Raw genomic sequence first — 27709 nt, forward strand, 5'->3', positions numbered from 1 at the left:
CCTAATCAATGTGGGATTAATGTTCTTAAAAGGCTATAAAACTACTCGGTTAAGTGTAACACATGCGTAAATGTATTTTTGTGACAGATTTTAATCAAACCTAGTTAAAAAGCATAGCTCTCTAATTTGACTATTTGTGGAAACCTCTCCAATTTATAAGGCTGGGTTGGTGGCTTTGATCAAATCACAATATTTCTTCCCCAAGAAGAAGAAGTTGCTTCATATAAATAGTTCTCAATTTACTAGTAAGTGAATTGCCAAGACAGATATTTCAAACTCAGAATTTACCACCCCACTCTCTCAACTGTACAAATGATAGTAAAGTTCTGTTATAAATAAAAAAAACCAATAAAAACTGATACAGCCTAAAAGGTAGTTATAATACTGTGCATACCAATGACAACAAAAGTGGAATGATCGTTTTCTATTAATTATTGTTAAAATACATTTGAACATATCAAACACTTAAAAATACCTAATATACTTAGTTCTTGATATATCTATACCTATATCTATCTATATCTATACATGTATCTGACATGACCTCCTTTGGGCCAAGTTCATTGGCTAAACTCCAAATGACAAAAATCTCAAGAGGAATAAAGTAGAAGAATGGAGAAACACTAATCTCAAAGGGACAGGTGAAACCTGGCTGAGGAAAGGTAGATAAATATCTTTTGGGTAAAAAGAAAGGGGGAGATGGAAGTTTCTCATTTACAGCCCTTATTTACTTAAAATGTTATTTTTAATAGGAAGTACAGTTGTAAGATTGAAAAATAAAAAAATACAAAAAGGTATAGAGGGAAAACTTTCACTCCATCCCTGTTCCCCATTTCAAGCACCACCACCCCATAAGTAAAAACTTTAAAAGCATTTGGAGGATCTTTCAAGATTTATTATTTTTTTACAGTCTGTGGCATGTTAGTTACCTTCTAGTAGGTGTTTTCCCCTTCTTCCATAGTAATAATCCCCTGAATTTTTTAATCTTCTGGATTTTACTTGGACACCTGGTCACCCCAACCAAAGGCATTTTTTAGCCCTCTTCCAACTAGAAGTAGTCAATTAAGTAATGGCCAATGAGAACATGAGGAGAAGTGATGTGTACAATCTCCAGGGTGTGTCCTTAAAGAAAGAAGGTGTATTTCATATGTTGTCTTCTCTTCTCTTTTCCATTCTGTCTGGGACATGGACATGGTGGTGAGCCATCCTGGACCATGCAGATGAGTGCAGTATCTTAGAGATGGCAGACTAAGACAGAAATAACCTGTGTCCCTGCATCAACTTTGGGACAGAGAATTCCATACAAGCACTAACTGCCTACCTTTGAACTATAATGCAAATATCTATAATGCAAATATCTATAACTATAATGCAAATAACTATAATACAAATACATAAGACAAATACAATTTGTCTTAGTTTCCTATTGCTGTGTCTCATTAGCACAAACTAAGTGGTTAAAAAAAAAAATCCATTTATTAGCTCACAGTTCCTTAGTCAGAAGTCTGGGCATAGTGTGACTGGGTTCTCTGCTCAGGGTCTCATAAGCTGAAAATGAAAGTGTCAGCTAGGGTGTGTTCTCATCTGGATGTTGGAGTCCTCTTCCAAACTCACGTGGTTGTGGTAGAATTCAGATTCTTGAGACCGTGGTACTAAGATCCTCATCTCATTGCTGGCTGTCAGCCAGGAGCCACTCTCAGTTAGAGGCCACCCACATTCCTTGCTCCACAGCCCATTCCTGAATCTCTTACTTCCAGGAGAGCCCTCTTTAAGGGCTCCTGAAGCCCTTAAGGGATCCTAGACTGTTTCTCTTTCTTCACAGTCAACTGCACCCTATATCACCCAATCATGGAAGTAAAATTCACCATATTTACAGTCCCAGGGATTATGTAACAGTGTATCTAACAGGGGGCAATGATCTTGAGAGCCATTTTAGGATTATGTCTACCACATCATTTAAGCTCTGGTTTCAGGTCTTTCCCACAAACTTTTTTTTTTGGTAAAAATGAAAATACATTTTTTGAAATTTATTTTTTAAAAATTGTGTTTAAAATATACATAATATAAAATTTACTATTTTAACCATTTTTAAGCGCACAGTTTAGTGGCATTAGATACATTCACACTGTTGTAAAACCATTACCACCATCCATCTCCAGAGCTTTTGTCATCTTTCAAAACTAAAACTCTGTACCCAGTGAACAATAATTTCCCATTTTCCCCTTGGCCCCTAGCAATCAACCATTCTACTTTCTGTCTCTATGAATTTGACTAAGTAGAATCAAACAGTATTTGTTTTTTTGTGTCTGGCTTATTTCACTTATCTGCTACATACTTTCGAACTTAAATCTTAATACACATCAAAAAACACTGAAGAGGAGTTGCCAATGAGATAGGAGAAAGACCATGAGAATATGTAAACTATAGAAGGAAAAGTCAAGAGAACAGTGTTTCAAGGAGGGAATAATACACTGTATCAAATGCTGCTGGAGAGGTCAAATATGATGAGAACCAAGACGACTTATTTTGGCAACATACAGGTCATTGGTGACCTTGACAAGAGTGTCTGGAAGTAGTAATAGTATCCGATGATCATGGTTACTACTGCTATCGATTACTTTCCCAAGGTATGAGAATTCTAGAGTCAAGCTGAGTGGTATTAAGCTGAGTAAAAATCAATTTAACCCAAACACAGTCCCTTTGGCCTCAGTTTCCAAGTCACTTCAGGATGAAATGGGATTTTAAAAGAAATATTTCAGAGAAAAAAATGGATAGTACAAAAAAACAGAGACTACCTATATGTTGCACATAACTGTCTACTGAGATCATTTATTCAATTAACAAATATTTACTGAGTGCCTACAAAGTGCCAGGCATTGACCTCATTATAGTTGTACATTTCCTTAATTGTTTCAGACACAAAAAGTTAAAAATGTTAAGAAATTAATTTGAATGGTCAGTAAAGACAGTCTGTCTATTGGGCTAACCTTAACCTAAGCAAACAAGTAATGATGCTAATTCTAACCAAAGGCCTTCAGAAAATTTGATTCTAAAAAAATCCAATCATAATAATTAGGGAGAAGCAAGTATCTGAGAAATTAAGAATAGATAGCAAAGTTTTTCTTCCATAGAAAACAGATTATTTCTAATTTTCTATCCATTACCTAAAACATAACAAGGACTTTTAAACAAAAATAACTGACCATGTGAACGATCATTTAATTTTAAAAAGCAACAACCTCCCTCTCATGAAAAGATGTTACCATTTTCTTTTACTTAGACATACTTATTTTACAATTGTTTAGTATCATATATATTCAAAAGGCAGCTTTAAAAATAAAACTAAACAGAAACTGCCCTAGATATGTAGTTCTTAAGAGTTATTAGTCTAAAATCTGCTTAAGATAAAGATGCTCTCTTACTTTTGTCTCTCCTAATTCTTTAAGGCGTCCAAATTCTTTTTTACTCTCTTGCCTTTAAAATTATCTAATCTTTCCATTTTTTCCATTCTAAGTCAATCTGTTTTCCTAGCCTCCTCATTTCCCAGCTCTTATCTACCTTTAGTAAGTGGCTTCTTTCCTAAAAGGGAAAGGGAGAGAAAACTGTACCTAAAATAAACTTTTTATATTCATATTTCTGCCTATGCAATAAAATACCATTTTGTGAGGCCAGTTCAGAGAATGCATAGATCTATTTGTTTTAGTCAGTAACCAATGCAAAAATGTCAGAATGCAACAGGTTTAAAAACACTGATTGAAAAGTTAACACAAGCTATTTTGCACATTTATATTTCTGGGTCTTAATTTCCTTTTGCTGTCGCTCATTAAAATTTTTTTAAATCGAGATTTTTGTCACTTACTTTAAAAGAACTCACTAAACTTGTTTAGATTTCTTACTTCCAAGAGAATAACTTCAAGAGTAATATTTTATTCATTAGGAATATGAAGAATTGATGACAACTGAATTTGCCTATATTTTCCGTTTTAGCATAAAGGTTGCAATTTTCTCTTAACTAAGTCATATATAATGAGGTTTCTTCTCAAAAAGTAACTTTTAGTAGCTTTTAGAGACAACCTGGGATGATTACATAATGTAGTCAGGATGAGTCATAGTCATTCATTTAACCTAAAATGGGCTAAATTTATGAATGGATGATTGTTATGATTCATTTTCACAAACAAGACTCATTAATGTTTCGAAACTAGTATGTTAAGCCTGTCTACTGGAACTGATGTTTTTATCTGAGAAGGGGAAATTGTAAAGGGCAAAGTTTTTAATATAACAATATGATTCCCACCAGTATGAAAGTTACCTATGCTTCAGAGCATTTTCTAAGGGTAGTTAAGATTGTCTAAGTAATATACAAAGAACATAACTTCTCCATGGTCTAGTTTGATAAATTATGAAATAAGTAAATAATGCCTACTGATGTGGGAATGAGTATCTCCTACATATAGTTTTGACTTGAGTTACTTATAATTTCCTTAGAACCTAAAGAACTTGATTAAGTTCAGCCAGATCTGTAGTAATGGAAAGTCAGCAGACCAAAGATAATCAGTGGTCTTATGAAAAAATTCTTAGAATACTGATTTGCCTATTATTAAAATAAATTTAAGATATGGCATAAGATATTAGCATAGTTATGAATACATAAAAATTTGACAGCTAACAGAAACTTGTTAACTCTAATTTGCACTAGCCCATCCTTATTTCACATATGCGAAAAATAACTTAAGAATTTAATCTACCCAAGGCTACATAACCATAAAATTTTAGACTTATGAAGAACCTTAAAAGGAATCAACTCCAACCAAACATCCACTCAAAAGAAATTAAACCTCTCTAACAGTATCATCAAGTGAAGAGCCAGTACATGCATTATGACCTACAAAGATGGAAGGGGAAGTGATTGCTCCTGAGCCTCTTTGACAGCTTCATTACAAAGTTCTTCCTCATACTAAGCTAAATCTGTTTTCCTATAACTCCCGCCCATTGGTCCTGGAACCTAGGTTGACTTACCCCTGACTTGTGCCTTTACCAATGCATCATTTAGTTCATGCACACATTTTGTTATTTCTTTAAAGTTTTATTGTTGTGAATTTAGGAAGAAAAGTCATATGTATAATATTTCATGCAGCCAGTTATGGTAACTTTAGCAAAAATTTGTAGTGATGATACATAAAACAACAGACATTTAACTTCTTATAAATTTCATAAGTATTTTTAGTATCAAAGCCCTGACAAATCTAACAAGAAACAAGGGAGCTGAGCTCAGTGTGGTTGTATACACGTCTCAGGGATTCCAGAATATCAGAGCAGGAGACTAAGAGTCCTACTTTCATGACAACTCCATCTTCCTCTCCCCTCCCCCACAAAGACATCCTGGGAGGAATGGGCTTTGATTAGATCTTACAGGCATAAGGATTCAGACTAGAACACAGAGAAGAACAAAGCCAGGAGCTCCAACTCTTGGAGGGTAAAGAACTCACTCTGCAGTAACAGAGTTGGGATTAATGGGATACAGGTTTATAAGTATAGAACAAAATACTCTATTTATTAAGGATCTCACAAGTCATCTGGCTCAGTCATGGAGACTTGCTAAAAAAATGCTCTGCAAAGGAGATGGCAAATATGAAAGAGCATACTTGTGGGAGGGAGGATAGATATGTGGTTATACTCATCATGATCCCAGAACAGACAGAGAGAAACAAAATGCTAAGTACCGGTTGAGACAAACCTTCCCTTAACTTCAAAAACCCCTATAATGTCAGGGAGAGGCAGGATCAGGTACATGAAGAGACAAGGTAAGAACAGAAAAGCTGTGATCAACAGCAGCAGCAGTGAAGAGAAGAAAAACGGGAACAGAAGTGCTAACAATAATTGCCCCCAGGAGCAACAGTGATGGTCACTTCTTGAATGAGGTGACAGTAGAAGGAACAAGGGCTAAATGAACCCCCACTGTCAGACTGGAAAGCAAATCAGCAGCCACAATGGTGAGAAGATATCAGTAACTGTTGCGAAACTGGTGAGAGCCACTTGAAAGCAAAAAGGAAAGCAGCAGGGCTTGGAGGTGTGGCGTGATGTCTTACTAACTCTAGTGGGTGAAGAAGCTCAAAATTAACATGCTCTGGGGTTGTTAGTTAGGTTCCTGGTCTCCCTAAGTAAGGTGAGACATGAGAAAACACAGGTGATACTTCTCAACAAACTTGAATTCACCTTGATGCTTTTTCTATATTTAAGAGTCAAATCATAAGAAAATAAGCAGAAATCCAGAATTTGGTCAAATGATTAACATCCTGGTGTTACCTTTGGCTTATTATTTCCATATTTAAATCAATATTTCCATATTACTCTACAATCTTAACTGGTGCTCATATTGAAGACTCTGAGGTGCTAAAATATCTCTAAGTATAAAAGCCTATTTTTAGTATATAGTAGTTACCAAGGCAAACAAGTATACCAATATATTTAAAAATATTTTGGGGCTGGCCCGATGGCGTAGTGGTTAAGTCTAGTGCACTCCACTTTGGTAGCCTGGGTTCACAGGTTTGCATCCTAGGTACAGACCTAAACCATTTGTCAAGCCACGCTGTGATGGTGACCCACATACAAAATAGAGGAAGACTGGCACAGATGTTAGCTCAGGGCTAATCTTCCTTGAGCAAACTAAGAGGAAGACTGGCAACAGATGTTAGCTCAAAGCAAATCTTTCTCACCAAAAAAATTTAGCAGTTAATTTTAATAAATATCGACAGCATGTCTATTAAGCAAAAGGCTTTATTTTAGCACAGAGAATCGGAGATGAAAAACAAACAATTCCTGTTAGGGAAACCAAATAGAAGGAAGCTAATATTCCTTGAACACTTTAGTTAAGTAAGGTTTTATGTATCAAAATAAAGACAGCATCATTGTTCATGCCCCAATAAGAGTCAGAAGTTTAGTGAAAGTTTCTCTCCCAAGTGTTTATTTCATTAGGAATTTGGACTAATAAATTAGTTGGCAGCCTTTTTATAGGTCTATTGTGAGCAATAACCATTCACTAGCTCAATTACTTTATGAAAAATGCCTGTGCACAGATCAACTTGTTAAATTTAAGACTCTCATTCAGAGTACTCCCAAAATTAACTAAAGAGATCTCAGTTTAATTAACAGGTTATTCTGGAATCAAAGAATCTCACTAGAATGAATGTTGGAGTTTACCCAAGCAAACTTCTTTTTCTATGCAAGAATTACTTTTATATAATCCAAACAGTGCATAAAAGCACATATAATGATGTGATTCTGATATAACAAAGCAACGACTCTATTTTTCTGTTAAGTTTATTGAGGTCATGATAGTTTATAACATTGTAAAATTTCAGTTGTACATTAATATTTGTCAGTCACCATATAAATGTGCCCTTTCACCCCTTATACCCACCCTCCAACCCCTTTCACCGCTGGTAACTACTAAACTGCTCTCTTTGTCCATGTGTTAGTTTATCTTCCACAAATGAGTGAAATCATACAGTATTGGTCTTTCTCTGTCTGGCTTATTTTGCTTACCATCATATGCTCAAGGTCCATGTTGTTGCAAATGGGATGGTTTTGTCTTTTTTTTATGGCTAAGCAGTATTCATTTGTGTATATATACCACATCTTCTTTATCCAATCATCAGTCCATGGGCACTTGGGTTGCTTCCATGGCTTGGCTATTGTGAGTAATGCTGCCATTAACACAGGGTGCATAAGTCTCCTTGAATTGTTGATTTCAAGTTCTTTGGCTAAATACCCAGTAGTGGGATGGCTGGGATGTACGGTAGTTCTATTTTTAATTTTTTGAGAAATCTCCATACTGTTTCCACAGTGGCTGCACCAGTTTGCATTCCCACCAGCAGTGCATGAGGGTTCCCTTTTCTCCACATCCTCTCCAACATTTGTTATTTTTTGTCTTGGTGATTATAGCCATTCTAACAGGTGTGAGGTGTTATCTTAGTGTAGTTTTGACTTGTATTTCCCTAATGATTAGTGATGATGAACACCTTTTCATGTGCCTGTTGGCCATCTGTATACCTTCTTTGGAGAAATGTCTGTTCATATCCTCTGCCCAGTTTTTGCTTGAGTTGTTGGGTTTTTTGTTGCTGTGTTAGTTCTTTATATATTTTGGAAATTAACTGTTTGTTGGATATACGATTTGCAAATGTTTTCTCCCAGCTAGTGGGCTGTCTTTTGTATTGCTTGTGGTTTCCTTTGCCTTGCAGAAGCTCTTTAGTCTGATGAAGTCCCACTTGTTTATTTTTTCTTTTGTTTCCCTTGTCCGAGTAAACGTGGTATCGGAAAAGATCCTTCTAAGACGGATGTCAGAGAGGGTACTGCCTATATTTTCTTCTAGGAATTTTATGGTTTCAGGTCTTACATTCAAGACTTTGATCCATTTTGAGTTAATTTTTGTGTATGGTGAAAGAAAATGGTCTACTTTCTTCTTTTGCATGTGGCTGTCCAGTTTCCACAACACTATTTACTGAAGAGACTTTCCTTTCTTCATTGTATGTTCTTGGCTCCTGTCACGGATTAGCCGTCCATAGATGTGTGGTTTTATTTCTGGGCTTTCAATTCTGTTCCATCAATTTGTCTGTTTATTTCTGTGTGAGTACCGTGATGTTTTGATTACTATAGCTTTGTAGTATATTTTGAAATGAGGAATTGTGATGCTTCCGGCTTTCTTCTTTTTTCTCAGGATTGCATTAGCTATTCGGGGTCTTTTGTTGCCCCATATGAATTTCAGGATGCTTTTATCAAGAATAACTGGGATTCTGATTGGGATTGCACTGAATCTGTAGATTGCTTTAGGTAGTACGGACATTTTAACTACATTCATTCTTTCAATCCATGTGCATGGAAGACATTTCCATTTCTTTACGTCTTTTTCTATTTCTTTCAATAATGTCTTACAGTTTTCAGGGTATAGGTCTTTCACTTTCTTGGTTAAAATTTTTCCCTAGATATTTTATTCTTTTTGTTGCAACTGTAAATGGGATTGTATTCTTGACTTCTTTTTCTGCTAGTTCGTTATCAGAATATAGAAATGAGACTGATTTTGTGCATGTCTGTGTGAGGAAGATTGGCCCCAGGCTAACATTCATGCCAATCTTCCTCTACTTTGCATATGGGAAGCTGCCACAGCATGGCTTGATGAGTGGTATCTAAGTCCACACCTGGGCCGCTGTAGCAGAGTCTGTGAACTTAACTACCACACCACTGGGCCAGCCCCACAACTGATTTTTGTAAGTTGATTTTGTGTCCTGCAACTTTGCGGCAGTTGTTGATTATTTCTAATAGTTTTCTGACGGACTCTTTAGGGTTTCCTATATACAGAATCATGTCATCTGCAAACAGTGAGAGTTTCATTTCTTCATTATCTATTTGGATTCCTTTTATTTCTTTTTCTTGCCTAATTGATTTAGTCAAAACCTCCAGTAATATGTTGACTAAGAGTGGTGAGAATGGGCACCCTTGTCTTATTCCTGTTCTCAGAAGGATGGCTTTCAGCTTTTCCCCATTGAGCATGATGCTGGCCATGGGTCTGACACATATGGCCTTTATTATGTTCAGGTACTTTCCTTCTATATCCATATTATTGAGAGTTTTTATCATAAATGGATGTTTGATCTTGTCAAATGCTTTCTCCACATCTCTTGAGATGATCATATGGTCTTTATTCCTCATTTTGTTAATGTGGTGTGTCACATTTACTGACTTGTGGATGTTGAACCATCCCTGTGTCCCTGGTTTAAATCCCACTTAATCATGGTATATGATTGTTTTTTTCCCCTGAATTTTTCTCTTTAGCATTTGTTTTTTAAAAGATTGGCACCTGAGCTAACCTGTTTTGCCCATCTTCTTTCTTTATTCTTCTTCGCCCAAAAGCCCCCCAGTACATAGCTGTATATTCTAGTTGTGAGTGGCTCTCATTGTGCTATGTGGGATGCTGCCTCAGCATGGCCTGATAAGCTTTACCATGTTTGTGCCCAGGATCTGAATAGGCAAAACCCCGGGCCACCAGAGCAGAGCATGTGAACTTAACCACTCAGTCACAGGGCAGGCCCCTGTATGATCTTTTTAATCTACTGCTGTATTTGGTTTGCCAATATTTTGTTGAGAATTTCTGCATCTATATTCATATAGTTTTTCATAGTATTCTCTTATAATCCTTTGTATCTCTGTGGTATCTGTTGTATTTTCTTTCATTTCTAATTTTATTTATTTGAGCCTTCTTTTTTTCTTAATGAGTCTGGCTAAGGGTTTGTCAATTTTGTCTACCTTCTCAAAGAACCAGCTCTTGGTTTCATCGATCCTTTCTGGTTTTTTTTTTTGTTTGTTTCAATCTCATTTATTTCTGCTCTAATTTTTATTATTTCCCTCCTTCTGAGTTTGGGCTTTGTTCTTCTTTTTCTAATTCTGTTAGATGTACTTTAAGATTGCTTATTTAAGGTTTTTCTTGTTTGTTAAGGTGGGTCTGTATTGCTATGAATTTCCCTCTTAGGATTGCTTTTCCTGCATCCCACGTGAGTTGGTATGTTGTATTTTCATTTTTCTCCAGATATCTTTTGATTTCTCCTTTAACAACTTCAATGATTCATTGGTTGTTCAGTAGCATGTTGTTTAGTCTCCACATCTTTGTCGCTTTCCCAGCTTTTTTCTTGTTGTTGATTTCTAATTTCATAGCATTATGGTCAGAAAAGATGCCTGATATGATTTCAGTCTTCTTCAATTTATTGCGGCTTGCCTTGTTCCCCAACATATGGTCTATCCTTGAGAATATTCCATGTGCACTTGAGAAAAATATGTATTCTGCTCTTTTAGGATGGAGTGTTCTATATATATCTATCTATCTATCTATCTATCTATTAAATCCATCTGTTCTAGCATTTCATGTAAATCCACTAGTTACCTGACTTCCTGTCTGGATATCTATCCACTGATGCAAGTGGGGTGTTGAGGTCCTCTACTATTATTGTGTTGCTGTTAACATCTCCTTTCAGGTTTGTTAATAGTTGCTTTATGTACTTTGGTGCTCCTGTGTTGGGTGCATATATATTTTAAGTGTTGTCTTCTTGCTGGGGTGTCCTTTTTATCATTATATACTGTCCCTCTTTGTCTCTCATTGTCTTCTTTATCTTGAAGTCTACTTTGTCTGATATAAGTATGACAAAACCTGCTTTTGTTTGCCATTAGCTTGGAGTATTGTCTTCCATCCCTTCACGCGAAGCCTGTGTTTGTCTTTAGAGATGAGATGTGTTTCCTGGAGGCAGCATATTGTTGGGTCTTATTTTTTAATCCATCCCACCACTCTGTGTCTTTTGTTTGGAGAATTCAATCTATTTACATTTAGAGTGATTATTGATACATGAGGGCTTCATTGCTGCCTTTTAATCTCTCGTTTTCCATTTGTTCTGTATTTCTTTTGCTTCTTGTCCAGTGTATTTCACACTTCCAATTCAGTTTGGTAGTTCTCTATGATGGTTTTCTCAGTTTTCTCTTTATTTATCACTTGTGTTTTTGTTCTGATTATTTGCTTAGCGGTTACCATGAGGTTTGTATTAAAAAATCTAGTAGATGAGACAGTTTATTTTCTGATAACCTTTTATTTCCTTAGTCTAAGCCAATTCTATCCCTTTTCTCTTCCCCTTCTAAGTTGTTGTCACAACTATTTCCATCTTATGTTGTGAATATGTGGTTAAAATGATGAGATTATATTTATTTTTGATGTTTTCCTTCCCTTTATCTTTAATGTTATAATTAAGTGTTTGCTAACCTGTTCTTATAGAGAGCTGCAATTTTATGATTTTGTCTGCCTATTTATCTCCTTGCTCAAGGTTTTGTAAACCTTTTCTTTCCTTTTTTTTTTTAAATCAGGTATGAGGGCCTTCTTGATAATTTCTTGTCAGGGGAGGGTGTCTTGGGTGATGAACTCCCTTAGCTTTTGTTTATCTGGGAAAGTTTTTATTTCTCTGTCATATCTGAAGGATATTTTTGCTGGATAGACTATTCTCGGTTGGAAGTTTTTGTCTTTCAGAATTTTCAATATATCATTCCACTCTCTCCTAGCCTGTAAGGTTTCTGCTGAGAAACCCACTGAAAGCCTGATAGAGGTTCCTTTGTAAGTTATTTTCTTCTGCCTTGCTGCCCTTAATACTTTTTTGTTCTTATTGACTTTTGCCAGTTTTACTAATACATGCCTTGGAGAAAATCTTTTTACAATGATGTAATTGGGAGTTCTATTAGCTTCTTTTACTTGTATTTTCAGCTCTTTCCCCAGATTTGGGAAGTTTTCAGCCATTATGTCTTTGAACAAGCTTTCTGCTCCCTTCTTCCTCTGTAATACCCATAATCCTTATGTTGCATTTCCCAATTGAGTTAGATACTTCTTGGAAAGATTCTTCATTTCTCTATAGTCTTAGTTCTCTCTCCTCCTCCATCTGAAGCATTTCTTTATTTCTGTCCTCCAGACTGCTAATTCTGTTCTCCATAATATCACCTCTGGTATTCAGGGAGTCCAAATTTTTCTTTATCTCATCTATTGTGCTTTTCATCTCCAACATTTCTGATTGGTTTTCTTTATTGTTTCTTTTGTGAAGAATTCTCTCTGTTCATTAACTTTGTTCCTGATTTGTTTGAACTATCTGTATTTTTTTGTAACTCACTGAGTTTTTTTATGATGGCTATTTTGAACTCCCTGTCATTTAGACTGTGAATTTTTGTGCCTTCCAGTTTGATTTCTGGGTGCTTGTCGTCTTCCTTTTGGTCTGGAGTAGTAATATATTTTTCATACTGTTTGAGGTGTGGATTTGTGTCTTTGCAAAGTGATAGTATCTGGTTGCAGAGTGCACCTGCCACCAATGGGGGAAGGGTCAGGAGCTGTGTATTCTGAGCCTGCTGAGATCCCTGGCAGTTGTGCCTGTCCCCAGAATCTATGCTGACAGGGCCTGTCTGATTCTGGCTAGCTTGCTCACAGCTGTTGCTTTTCTAATGTATGTGGGGATGCTCTGGCCGACTGGCTGAGCTAGAGCACTGGGCAGAGGGAAGTCTGCTTTCTTTCGCCTGCATGATCCTGGAGGTGTTCTTGCTCTGCCCTTGTTATCCGCTCTCTTGGGGTGCTGGCTTGACAGAGACACACCCCCATAATAGCTTATCCACTTCTGTGTGGGGCTTTCCCACAGGCTACGAGGGAATTTGAGGATCAAAGGTATTCCCGTGGAGAGCTGCCCCTCCCCCTACTTTTCTCAGAGCCATGTGTGGTCCCATGCTCTGGGTTGCTGCCACTGGGGGAGGAAAGGGAGATCCCCTTACCGCCTTCCACTTCCTCCCAGGGGGTCCACCTTCAGAAGTATGGCTGTGTGGGTCTCTCAGATATATTTTGTGTTGTGTGAATGTTCTCTGTGGTTTATGAATGTCTTTTTCATTGTATCTTACAGGGGAGATTCTAAGGGAAGAGCTCACTCTGTCATGATACTGACATTACTCTCAATGATTCCATTTTTATACAGCCGTAATTGTTGGACAGTTCTTCCCTGTGAGTCAAAATCTGTTTCTCTGTAACTCTCACTCAGTCTAAATTCTGCCATTAAAGGTACAAAGAACAATGTATTCCAAGTCATAGTTCTCTTTTCTAGGTTAAACATTCCACAAGTGTTTTTATAGTCTTTTATAAGAATGATTTCATGATTCAGTGCTCTCTTGGTTCCCCTCCTGGGTTCAATCTCAGTTTGTCAATACTTTTTTTAAACTAAATACTTCTCTTTAAATATATAAAAGGATGCCATCTAACCAGAGTATTACACCATCTGTTCTGAACTTACATTTCTGTTTTTGCAGCCCAAGATTTCATTTGTTTTCACTTTTGCAAATAAGATTCAACAGGTGACTCATATTTAGCTCTAGTTCTACTAAAATAAGCAAGTTCTATTAATAAAGTTAAGTCTATCTCTCCTGCACTGTCGTGGAGACTACCATTTGCTTTGGTGCATAGGCTCTGAAGACCTTTTGTGTGTTGGAGGACCTCTTGTGTGTTGTGTGTGGTGTGAGGTAAAGACCACTGCTCTTATAGGTGCCGATAACCTAGGAGGCAGTGGTGGGTAGCTACAAGATTCCTGTTGCAGAAGTGGTATCTGTGCTGGAAGCACATAACACCGAGTTATTAGTGAAGAAAGGGAATGAGTATAATCATGGCACTCATGATAACTTCTTATTCATACCAGTTCTGTAGCATGGTTTTGGAGAACTGTTCCTGAAGCTTAGCCTTGAGTCTGGTTCTCTAGTCCTCCCAAAGATTCTATGACATCCAATATCATTTTCTTAAAGTAATATTTTTAAAAAATTTTGAAAGAATCACGAACTTACAAAAAACGTTGCATATCCAGCCAGCAGAAAGAACTATCTTCCCTCAACCATTTGAAAGTAAAATGCTGACATGATGGCCTAGTACCCATGGAATACTTTAGTATGCATTTCCTATAGAAAAGAACAACTTCCAATATAACAAAGCAACCATCAAAACCAGGAAATTAAGACTGATACTTTATTACTATCTGTTATAAGTTGAATTGTGTCCCCCCAAAAAAGATATCTTTAAATACCACTACCTCAGAATGTGACTTTATTTGGGAATAGGGTCATTGCAGGTGTAATGAGTTAAGATGTGGTGATGCTGGAGTAAAGTGGGCCTCAAACCAATGGTATCATTATAAAAAGACAGACATGTGAAGACACAGAGACACAGGAAGAATGCCACGTGAAGGTGGAGACAGAATGGGGCGATGCATTTACAAGCCAAGAAATCCCAAGGACTGTTGGCCATCACTAGCAGCTAGGAGAGACACATGAATTCTCCCCCAGAAGGAGCCAACCCTGCTGACACCTTGATCTTGGACTTCTAACTCCAGTACTGTGAGACATTAAATTTCTGTTGTTTTAAGCCTCCTAGTTTGTGGCACTTTGTATGGCAGCCCAAAGAAACTAATAAACCATCTAATTTTCAAACCTCATTCAAGATTCACCAATTGTCCTAATAACGTGCCTTCTAGCAAAAGTGTCTACAGTCATTTACCACATAATGACATTTTGGTCAATGACAGGCTGCATACATGACGGTGGTACCATAAGATCAGTACCCCATAGCCTACATATGTAGTACGTTATACTATCTAGGTCTGTGTAAGTACACTCTATGATGTTGGCATAATGATGAAATTGCCTAAGAATGCACTTCTCAGAATGTATCCTGGTTGTTAAGTGATGCATGACTGCAGTTCAGAATCACGTATTGCATTTAGTTGGCATGTTCCTTTATGTCTATCAGTCTGAATGATTCCTCAGTCTTTCCTTGACTTTCATGATCTTGACTTTTGAAGACTACAGTCTAGTTATTTTATAGAATGTCTCTCGATTTGGGTTTGTCCACTATTTCATTGTGTTTAGATTCAGATTATACATTCTTGGGAGAAATATCACAGAAGTGACACCGTGTTCCTCTTAGTGCATCATATCAGGTAGCACACAATTTGGATTTCTCCCATTACTGACGACATAGGATTTGATCACTAGATTAAGATGGTGTCTGCCAGGTTTCTCCACTGTAAAGTTACTTTTTTTTTTTTGCCTTTAATCAGTAAGCATTATGTGGGGAGGTACTTTGAAACTATGTAAACAGTCCATTTTCCAGCAAACTTTCAATTTGTTCATTTATTTATTTATATTTGGACTCACAGTTTCCTATTTTACTCAGTGGGCTTTAATCCATTTCTATCATTTTGATGCTCAAACTGTGTCTGATTTTGCTAGTAGAAGTTACTTCAAGCTGGCTACTATGTCATTTTGACATGTCTTCATCCATTTTTGAGCATTTCCTTCTTTCTGGGCTAACAATATGTTCCAGTATCACCTTGTACTTTCCCTGCCCCAGACCTAGAATCAGAAATGTCTGAATATTCTGATTAAGTTGCCAAAGGATTCCCTCTAGTTTCCTCCATTTCCACATCTCAAACTCCTTCTCTGATAGTAAGAAACTTGGCTCTCATAACTTTTAATGTCACTGCTTCTTTGATTAGCGCCCGGTACATATAATAAACCTCCATCTCTGCCACCATTCCTGCCCCTGGCAGATGCTCTCCTAAGCCCCTTCTGTCTCCCCACACTGGGCAACTCTCCCAGAGCAGATGCTAGCTTCACTGACTTCCCATGTTGAAGCCCACTACCCACCCAACTCCCCATGTAGATATCCTTCTCTCCCTGGCTCCATGTGGTCACACACAAACTCTAATACCCAGTGCTGGGCTACCTACTCCACTTCTGTGTATATTCTCTTGTCACCACATTTGGGCTCTGACTCCCCTCACTAGGCCCTCACCCCACCATGTGGACCACCTCCTTAACTCTGCTTTGGCTCTGACAACCCATACCAGGCCATTCCTCTATGCGGATGCCCTCCTCAACCCACTCAGGCTCTCATTTTCTATGCTAGGCTACCCTCCACATGTGGATGGGCTTCCCTGGGCTCTGATACCTCCTATCATGGCAATAGAGATCCCTTCCTCACCATGCTCAGGATCTGATTCTCCTTGCTGGACCCCATCCCACACCTCCCATGTAGACAACATCCTCCTCACCTTGTTTGGGCTCTGACAGCTCAAACTGGCTCTGAGTCTTCATGGTGACTGCTTCTACTACACAGACACTTTCATCACCCTGCTGGGGCTATGACACCCCATGCCACGCTACCCCTCTGTGTAGATGCCCTCCCCACTCAGCAGCAGACCATCCTCCATGTGAATGTCCTTTTTACACAACTTGGAATCTGACTCTCTGCTCCAGAACACCCCCAGCATGTGAACGGTCTGACCCTGCTGGAGCTCCAACAATCCATGTCAGGCTACCCCTCCACATAGATGGCCTCCTCACTGTTTGAGCTCTGACTCCCTACATCAGGTTGCCCTCACATATGGATGCTTTCACCTTAGTCATGCACTGATTCTCTACACTGGGCCACTCCACTGTATTTATGACCTCCTCATCCAGCTCAGATTCTTACACCCCACGCCAGGCCACCCCTTCTTGAGGATACCTTCCTCAGCCTGCTTTGACTCTGAGTCTCTATACCAGGCCACCTCACTATGTGAATTTCCTCCTCACTCTGTTTGGGCTCTGATTCTCTACACTAGGCTATTCTCCGATGTGATGAACTCCTCACCCAAATTAGGTTCTGACATCCCACTCTGGGACACTGCAGCTCACCTCCCCCACTCCCATCAGTGCAGTGTTGCCATAGACTGAATGTTTGTGTGCCCTCAAAATTAACATGTTGAAATTCTAACTGGTATTAGGAGGTGGGGCTTTTGGGAGGTGATGAGATCATGAGGGTGACACCCTTATGAATCACATTAGTGCTCTGATAAAAGAGATCCCAGACAGTTCCCTTGCCCCTTTTGCCATGTGAGGACACAGCAAGAAGTCAGCAGTCTGCAACCCAGAAGAGGGCTCTCACCAGAACCCAACCATGCTAGCAGCCCAATCTTGGACTTCTAGCCTCCAGCACTGGGAGAAATAAATTTCTGTTGTTTATAAGCCACCCAGTCCATGGTATTCTATATGGCAGCCCAAATGAACTAAGACAAGTGTCTATATTGTTCTGCCCCACCTAATGGCTTTAGGATTGAAGTGTTAGGAAGGAAAGAGAAGACTAGGAAGACTCTCAATATCATCTTAATAAACTCCTTTTGTGTTTAACAGACAAGAGTCAGTTTCAAAAAGAAACTCTGATACACATCTATACAGTACCAGTGCAGTTAATTTTTTAAATCAAAATGCCAAACTTTGTATTTACTCCTATTAAACTTTATCCTATTGGTTTAGACCTATCATTTTAATATATTCTGATCTTCTTGAGCTTGATATTTACTTAATGTTATTAGTTGTCCTTGGTAACTTTCTAAAAATTCTATAAACATCATTTATTTTTGTCAAAGCTATTGATTAGAAATGTATAGAAAGAGCACTAGAGAAAAAAAGTCCTGGATGATATAACATAAGACAAAGTTTTAAATTGGCAATGGGCCAGTGATCAAATTTGATTTCATCTTCCCATAAAGATACATAAGAAAGTGTGTCAGATGAGCTTGAGGAAATAAGTAAATAGTGCTTGCTTATTCACTTTTGTCTCTTACTGAATACTGCATGAGTGAACAGATGAAGAATATATAAAGTCCTCACTGTTGCTGAAGTGCAACTGTGGAGGCAATGTTGCAAAAACAAATCATCAAAATGTAGATCCAGTTAATCCATGATCAACATAATTAGGGTTATATACCTGATGCAGCTCTTGGGTTCTGTGGTTCCAGATATAAACAGAATGTCTAAAATACGTCCAAAACAATACATCCATACACACACATACACATAGAGTCTATTACACAAACAAATGGCAAGACAGGATGTAAAAGTAATCACTAAATTGCTTAATATAACCTGACTGATATAAGAGTAAGTGGCAGAGCTGGAACGCAAACCCAGGTACCGTACACGTGCTTAACTATTACCTATAGATTAATAAATGTAAACAATCATCAGTATCTTTGTTTGTCTTCTTAAATACATAATTTGAAGGGGCCAGGGTATATAAAAACTATTCAGGCCTAGGCAATCTGTATATTCTTTTTGCTTTTTTATAACTTACTTTCTTACATGTAGCAGCATGGAATCAAACCAAAGGAGAAGTGCCATAACAATGCAAAATCACTAAATATTTAATTAATAAATTTTTACTCTTTAGTCCTATTTATTCATTTTGAGGTATCATGGAGGAAACAAAAAAGAAAACCACATCTCCTTCTCAATAATGAGGGTTTTTAGATAAAACTGTTTTGTATATAGACTCCATTTGCTTGGCACATAGAAATGCTCAGAAAACGTTAAGTTTTTTCTCTTCCCCATTCAACTTAATTAAACATTCACTGAGCATTCTCTAGGTGCTGGGTACTACATAAGGCAACACGGCTACAAACACATGTAAAACTAAATTTCTGCCCTCAAATATTTCTATATGGGTAGCCAGGTATAGGAGAGGAGAGAAACTGAAGAATGATCTAGTCTGCAAACACTTCGCAGAAAGGATGTCTAAAGGATGAGTACCAATTTATTGCTAGGAAAGCAGGCTCTAAAACAAGGATCTTAAGAGTTTACCAAATATTCTCTACAAAATATGCGTCTAGGACCTTCCCCTCCCCCCACCCCCAGTAACCTAAATTCAGAAACCTTCCCTAATTCTCTATTCTGCATACCTCCCCACAAAAGAAAATTAAGAAGGGCAGTCTTTAGCACGTTACAAAGATCTATTAATACTAAACTGGAAGATTTACTCATTCAATAAATTTTTACATCCCTATGTACAATTACCAGGCAAAAATGAATTAATTTTCACAGTATCTATCATCATACAAGGCAATCTGTTGACCTATCAAAGCACTTCACTAAAAAAACCAAAAACATCAAGTTATCAGATCAGTTTCAAAATACCTTTTCATAGAAAAAAACTGAGACATTCAAGATTGTACTCGGATTTCAAAAGCAATGATATATTTGTGCTGAAACCAATGAACAGTGGCTTAAGATGGGAAAAATAAGGTATGCGTCAGAATCAGGCAGTATAAATAAACCTAACCAATAAGCAGAATGGCAAACTGGAAAGTAGTTAAAGGCAGAGAACTACACTTTTAGATATTTAAGAGTGATGCAGGATCTAAAAGAACATGAAATAAGGCAGAAAAGGGGAAGATAGATGTCAGATCCTGGATAGGACTCATAAAGAATGGTATGCAACAATAAAAAAGTGATCAAATCAAATGGACAAAGAATATTCTTTTCAGATAAACAGGAAACATATTTTGAAAAACATATATTGAAAAGCGCTTGTTTTTACCCCATAATTTATTTCCTTTTCCCCCTATTTTTTGGGGGATGGAGGGAAGAGAGAGAAGCTCAGCAATGCATTTAAAAGATTATTTGTTGTATTTTATTGAACACTTTTGTTTGTAATAAGATTTTTAGGTTAACAAGTAACCACATATTAACATAACAGGAAGACGACATTGACCTTTCCAAACTGTAAATTGGATGTTAACTCTCCTGCATAATCTTCCTCAATGGCTCTTCTTCACCTTTACAATAAAGTGTAAATTCTTAGCATGACAGTCAAGCCATTTCAAGATCTGTCTACATTTTCAGATTCATCTCCATCTACATCCCCTTATACAACTTTTTAGCAAATCTAATCTCTTTGCAGTTATTCAAATAAGTCAAGGTATTCTTTCCTTCTGTTGGTTTTGTATGCTGTTCCCCCTGCCTAAAATGCTTTCCTGAGACTCTTTTGTCCATTTGGCCAACTTCTATTTTCCTTAAAGACAAGCCATGTGTCACTTTCTCCTTGAAGAATTTTTTTCCTGACATCACTCCCACAAAACCTCATGCCTATCTCTAATGGTTCTTTTTATACTGTAATACAATTGTTAATTTTTCCCCTTTCTTCCCTGCTACACTGTGTTCTTGAACAGCAGGAACTGTGTTTTAGTTTTCTTTGAATCCTCAGCAGCTGGCACAGAATACTTCAGCAGACACTTAGTAAATTCATGAAAAAAAAAAATTAGCAATTTATATCTCCAAGCAGTACACTATTGTGGTAAAAGTACTATATTGAGCTCTGCCTATATTTAGCTATATCTCACAAATTCTGAACCTCCAATAAAATAGGGGGATCATTTAGATGTTTAAGGTTTCCTAGGATTTCTGTTAACAGTTTTTATTTCTTTAAATTCTTGACAGGCAATAAAACTACTTTAAAAAGAATAGTCTTTAATTCAAATGTTTATTAATTTACACTGTATTTATCTCAATTCTTTAGGTTTCACTACAAAGGTTTTCTTTTATTAGTATAGTGGCTGTGAAGAGAAAAGTTTTCCTAACTTGATGGCCTTAGGGCCACAGGATTCTATTTTTCTCTCAGCTTCACTGGCATATGATTTTCCTCCCTTAAGACTTTCTCTTTCTCTTTGTTACCTGTTGCCTCCACTTCTACTTCTACGCTTATTATTTACCTAGCTCTAGAACTAGTTCAGAAAGATGTATGCCACATGATAGAAACTAGTGATGGCAAAAGGGAAGAAAAGGGAGGAGGACGAGCTCCAGTAGGCATTAGTCTTTTCCTGTCCTGTCTTCTTCTCTTGCTTGGAGTGAGGGCACATTGGTTTTTATAAAGACTTCAACCCCAGTCCCTCGTTCACTACTACTGCTTCCACCTTTATCTCATCTTTTAATTTTGGACAAACAAAAATATAAACAAAGAAGGGAGTGCTTTTTACTTTCTGTCTGGTTCCCCTTATCCCTTGCAGTGTTTTAAAAAACTCTGTCCAGTAATTTTAAAACAAAGTCTTCCCTCTTATAATCTGTCATATAGAGAGAGGAGTCTCCCTTTTCTACTGAAGCAGAGAAATGTGTCCCTGCCTAAAAATATCTTCACATGGTAGTCAGTGCCTATTATTAGGTGACTGTTAGTACTCCAGACACATTATAAATTAGATAGGCTTTTTTGGTCCTGACTGAAGGAGTAACTGCTACATAAAAAAATCAATGTAATTGATTTTATAAGGGAAGGGATTTACAAATTATAGCTACAAGTTGACTTTTAAAATACAAGTTATTTAAAATTCAGTGATTATCTGTGATTGGCAGTTTTTGTACTTTAAGTCACACTAAAAAGGTAATGAGTATCCTCATTTGCAGATTTGTTCGAAAAGATCAGTGTTATATTAGTTAAAATGCTTCCAACATAAACAATATTCTTTGAAAACCACTTGAAAAGAGATGTATAAATAAACCTAAGGTGTGTGCTCTATTAGAAACTTGCATTCTAAGAGGTACCCAGTATAAAAATGAAATTATTTTTATGAAAACCTAATTGATGAGTAAAGACAAGAGAAGCTTATTATATTGCTTATAAATTCTACTACCTGGTTTATTTTAAACCCTTAAGATGTGGGCCCTTCCTATTTGTGGTTACCTTAATTGCCACACACAAGATTTAAATTAACTTAGAGAGAGTGCTAACTCTAAGACATGTAAGGTTTAGATGGCAGGCTAAAAGTTTTAATTTTAATTATTGAGCTAATTGCTCTTCTGGAAAGAGATAAGTCTATTTCTTCTTAGAGTAAATAGATTAGACAGCCCAGGGAAGATGGAGGGTACCATAAGTCCTATTTGACCTGGGACATTCTTGGCTGACATCAGTTGCCTTGGAGTAATTGCTAGGGTCCTCTTTCATTTTCAGAAGTGTCCAGTTTGGATGATAAAGCATATGGTCATCGTATTTCTGATGTGCTTTTTCCAAATTAAAGCAACAACTGTTAGTTAGATATCCAATATATGGAAGGTCAGGAACTGAAGGCGATACAAAGAAATGTAAGAAGTGGTTATCTGCCCTCGAAGTGCTTAGAACTTAGTTGGAGAAACTGAATAAACATTTCAAGTTAAACATACAAAATTTAAATGGCTTTAAAAAATATAACAAGAATAAATATTGCAAGAAAGTACACAGTTACTTACTAAATGAATCACACAATAATTGGTGTTATGGGGTTTCAGTGGAGATGAGGGTCACTTTCTATTAAATACCACCACAGCACCCACCACCACCATTTATTGAGTCCTTTTATGTGCCAGGTCTGGTTTAGAATGCTTTTCAAGCATATTAGTTAACTCTCACAATTATCCTATGAAGTGTGCTATTACTCACAGACAGGGGAATTTTACTGATAAGAAATGTATCTGATAGAAGTTAAACAACATGTAAAAGTTCATACAGCTAGTTTGTGGCAAGAGTTGGGATTTAAAACTAGGTTCTCTAATCCCAAAGCCAGTGACCTTTTCGCTGCTCCTGTCTTCACAGGAGGCAGTGGTTCTCGACTGGGGTTGGTTTTGCTCCACAGAAGACATTTGGTGATATCTAGAGACATTTTTGTTTGTCATAAATGTGTGTGGGGGATGGCTAGTGAGTAGTGAGGAGGGGATGCCCACTAAAGACTTCACAAAAAACCTTTTAAAGATAAGATCTGAGCTCAGTCTTGAAGCACTGGTAGGGTGTGGATAGGCTGGGGGCAGGGATGATAGGCTGAATTCAAGATAAGAAGAAAAATACAGAAAGTACTAGACAGGTTCAAGAGACAGTGAATAAGCCAACTTACCAAGATTGAAGGGAAACAATATCGAAGGGAAAGTGGAAGCAAGACTAGAAAGATGAAATGATCTTTTAAAAAGACTAAGGAACCTGAACCGGATTCAGTGAATATTTCTGAGAAAGAGAGTCACGTGAACAATTTAATATTACATTAAGATTAATCAAGAAGCCAGGGCAAAGAGACTAATTAGGGTGTTCCTGCAATAGTTAAACCATAAGGTATTCAGAGTTTGTGCCTTGGTGTGGTGGTAGTGAGAAAGAAAGGAAGAAACTGCAAGCATATACACTTTTATGTATCATAAATTTTTGTCTTGTTTCAAATCATAATAAATTATCATTCTTACCTGTAATGCACTGAAACTGTCCATCTTCTCTTCTTATTGTAAATGCTTCCCCCGGGTTAACTTGTACCAAAATAACCTTAAAATGAGGGGAAGAAGTATTAATCAAAACAAGCAAATAATAGAGCAAATAATAATAATCAAAATAGAGTACATCAGTATATTGAAATACTAAGCATTGCTAGTAAGAGAGTATATGTGAGCTATTTAACCTCGTGAAACTGGGAAGGAAGATAGCGAGTACACATTTTACACATTTGTTGATAAAAATATTACTTCACTTTTCTGGAGGTCAGAGTTAAGCCAAAAGTAAGGAAATAAAAAAAAACAGTGGCAAACTTTTATTGGAAAGTCAATAAATTTTACTCTGAAACAAAGATGGAGTCAAACCACAGAATATTTGGATCATCTATGCTTAATTATTCAGTTGCTAAGTATGTGTTTTTCTAAAGATAAAGTATAAATTGATCAGCAGAGCATGAGATGAGCATACTTGAATTAGTCTGACATCTCAAATTATATCTGGGAATGTATCAAATTAATCCTACCACTTTAAATGGTTTTCTTTTCATTATATAGGTAATACACATTTTATGACATCTGAAACACACAAAACTGGAAAAAGATCAGAAGTCTTTCTATCCTAGGATAAACATTGTTAACACTCTGATAAATTTTTTTTTTTTTTTTTTTGAGGAAGATTGGCCCTGAGCTAACTGCTGCCAATCCTCTTTTTGCTGAGGAAGACTGGTCCTGAGCTAACATCTGTGCCCATCTTCCTCTACTTTCTATGTGGGACGCCTACCACAGCATGGCTTGCCAAGCAGTGCCATGTCCACACCCGGGATCCGAACCAGTGAACCCCGGGCCGCCGAAGCGGAATGTGCACACTTAACTGCCTTGCCACTGGGCCGGCCCCTCTGATAAATTTCTTAGTCTTGTTCTCTATGCATAGGCTTAATTTTTCCCCTTAAATATAGATAAAAGATCTCCAATTCTGTATCTTTTTCAAGTTTAATATTATAAAAAAGACTTTTCCATGCTGTTAATTACTCAAAGTATTTGTTAAATGACTATACTATAAACTACTTAGCCATTCTCTTAATGTACGGAATTTAGGTAGCATTCAGTTTTTCCATTATTATAAATAGCGCTGAAGTGAGCATTTGGTATGCAGTTTTTCCCTCTCTATAATTAGTATTGTTCCCTTACGACATATATTCCCAGAAATAGAATTCCTGTGCTTGTTGCTAAATTGCTTTTTAAAAGTTTATTTTACTAATGCATATTCCCCCTCACGGTCTATGAGAACATCCTTCAACCACATTCTCTGCAACCCTGGAAATTATAGTTTTAAAATCTCTGCTACCTTGATAGATGAAAATAGTATATTACTATTGTTTTAATTTGTATTTCTTTGATTATTAACAAGGTTAAATGTTATCTTTATGTTTGTTACTAGTTCTTTTGTAACTGTTTGTGTCATCTTATCCTTTTATCTTTTGGGGTCTTAAACGATTTTAGTGATTTGTATGAATTCTTTGCATATTAATAATAATAATATTGTACTAAATTACGCTGCAAAATTTTCTCCTTTTATTCAAATACAATTGTTTATTTTCCTGTAGCCAATGTTATCCATTTTTTCCCTTGTGACATCTTCTATTGTTTCTAAATTTAAGTTGTGGCTGGCTAGCAAGCACTTGAAATGTGGCTAGTCTATATTGAGATGTGCTATGAGAATAAAATACACACCGATTTCAGAGACTTAGTACAAAAAGACCCAACAATGTAAAATACCTCATTAATCATTTTTATACTGATTACATGCTGAAATAATATTCTGGACATACTGGGTTAAATAAAACATTATTACAATTAATTTTACCTGTTTTTACTATTTGAATGTGGCTGCATTATATTTCCATTGGACAACACCAACCTAGAGTTTGATAAAAGTACTTGTTTCTATTTCATTCTAGTTTTTAGATAATTTAATTGCTTATATTTAGTTCTTTAATGCATCTAAAATTTATCTGGAGAAGGTCCAAAAATTTTTTTCCCCAGAGAGCTAATTCATACAATTTGCTAAATTTAAGATACCTCTATTAGCATACGATATACTCTTCTGCCTATTATATCACTAACTACTGTGGCAAAAGAAGCTCTGGAAATATATTTTATTTTAAACACTGTAACTTTAGAAGTATGTTTTCTGATGTACCTCAATGATTACTCCTTTTGATAATTGACTGACGGTAAGTGCTATGATAGAAGTAAAGTGCAATGAGAGCACATGGGATCAAACATTTAAATTAGTCTATTACCTGAGCATGGGTGTGTGTTTATGTGTTTAATGGAGCTCCTGAGGGCCACAGACATCCATTCAAAGGGTTTGTGAACCACCTGGAATTGTACATGCAACTTTCTGCAGATATTGCAATTTTCACTGTTTTCATTAAATTACTAACGGGGTCCAAAACCCAAAGAAGTGCTTACTTGTGTGTGTCACACTATGGTGTGCTTCACATACATGTTATTGCTTTTAATCATGATCACTTGTCAGTACTGGTTGTACTGTGTGTGGAGTTCTATAAAATACTAATAGTTCCTCTAATGAATTCATTCACTACAAAGTTGAGAAAAAGAAATAAAACCAAACATGACATATACACAACTAATATATCCTGATATTAGGCAAAAAAGAGGATAAATGGACCTCTTTTAAATTATAATAAGATGTTCAAGAAAATATTAAGAGGTGAAATTTATCCATTTATCTAAAAATCATTTATTAAACACCCATTGTGCGGCACCAAGAAGAAAAATGAATAACAGTCCAAAGCCTCATAACAGTTCACAGTGTAGTGAGGTAGAGACAAATAAGTACTCAGCCAATTAACTGTCCAGTGTAATAAGTGGTATAATAGGGATATGAACAATGTACTATAGGCTCCACTCAGCCCAGGATGATCAGAGAAGATTCCTGGAAGAGATGATAACTACATAGTGTTCACAGGGACAGCCAGGAGTTAACAAGCTAAAAAGATGGGGTGAGGACACTTCAAGGAGAGAACACACACAGTATATATGAAATCATGAGGGTGAAGGAGATCATGGACAATTTGAAAAAGGAGAAGTGTGTATAGCTAAAGTTTGAGAAATGAGATGGGAAAAGAGAAAACTGGAAGGATAAACAGAGGCTAGATTATGAAGATCCTTAAATATCAAGCTAAAGAGTTAAATCGTTAACCTTTAGGCAAGGCTATTAAACAGGGAAGGGTCCTATCCAAATTTCATCTTTACTTCAACTTCTTATTTTGAAAAATTTTAAATGTACAGAAAAACTGCAATAGTTCAATGAACATCCATACATCCTTCACCTAGATTCACCAATTGTTAAAGTGTTGCCACATTTGCTCACTCTCATGCTCCTTTAAACCATTTTAGAGCACCTCAGTAATGTTAACTTTGATCACTTGGTTTAGGTGGTATCTGTCAGATGTCTCCATTATAAAGATACCACTTCCCTTTGAAAGTAATTAACAATCAACATGGTGATACTCTGAGAATCTGTAAATAGCTTATTCCTCAACAGTCTTTCATCCAATGGTTTCAGGAATTATTACTAAATCATTACCGTGGTAGCCGTAAAATGGCAATTTTTAAAAGTCATTCTTTTTACATTTACTAGTTTCTTCTAATAGCATTCTTCTATTAAGAAGAGCCTTCTTTTCTATATTCTTCCCTTTATCCCACACCCCAACTTCAAATGTTTCTTAGTAGAAGTATGAGCTCACAGATTCTTTCAAAAATTGTCAATTTATTCCTGTTAACATTTTTAGTCAGGTGAAATTCACATAACATAAAATTAACTTTAATGTTAAAATGTACACTTCCATGGCACTTAGTACATTCACAATGTTGTGCTACCACCACCTCTATCTAGTTCCAAAACATTTCACCATCCCAAAAGTAAACCCTCTACCCAGTAAGGAGTCACTCCACTTTTTCCCTCCTCCAAAACCCTGGTAACCACCAATTTGCCTTATGTCTCTATGAATTCACCCATTTTAGATATATCATATAAACGGAATCATATAATATGTGATCT

General features: G+C 36.7%; 1 protein-coding gene across 4 annotated transcripts in view; it reads right to left on the reverse strand.

Annotated features, from left to right (window-relative positions):
* Window positions 1–27709, reverse strand: part of FNDC3A (fibronectin type III domain containing 3A) — a 201198-nt gene that overhangs the window by 91108 nt on the left and 82381 nt on the right. For all 4 annotated transcript variants that reach the window (XM_070578164.1, XM_070578162.1, XM_070578165.1 and 1 more), the window contains one exon: window positions 23599–23674. In XM_070578164.1, the coding sequence (XP_070434265.1) occupies window positions 23599–23674 (76 nt within the window). The remainder of the gene's footprint in view (window positions 1–23598; window positions 23675–27709) is intronic.

Source organism: Equus przewalskii, chromosome 16, assembly GCF_037783145.1.
Source record: "Equus przewalskii isolate Varuska chromosome 16, EquPr2, whole genome shotgun sequence".
Taxonomy (NCBI): Eukaryota; Metazoa; Chordata; class Mammalia; order Perissodactyla; family Equidae; genus Equus; species Equus przewalskii.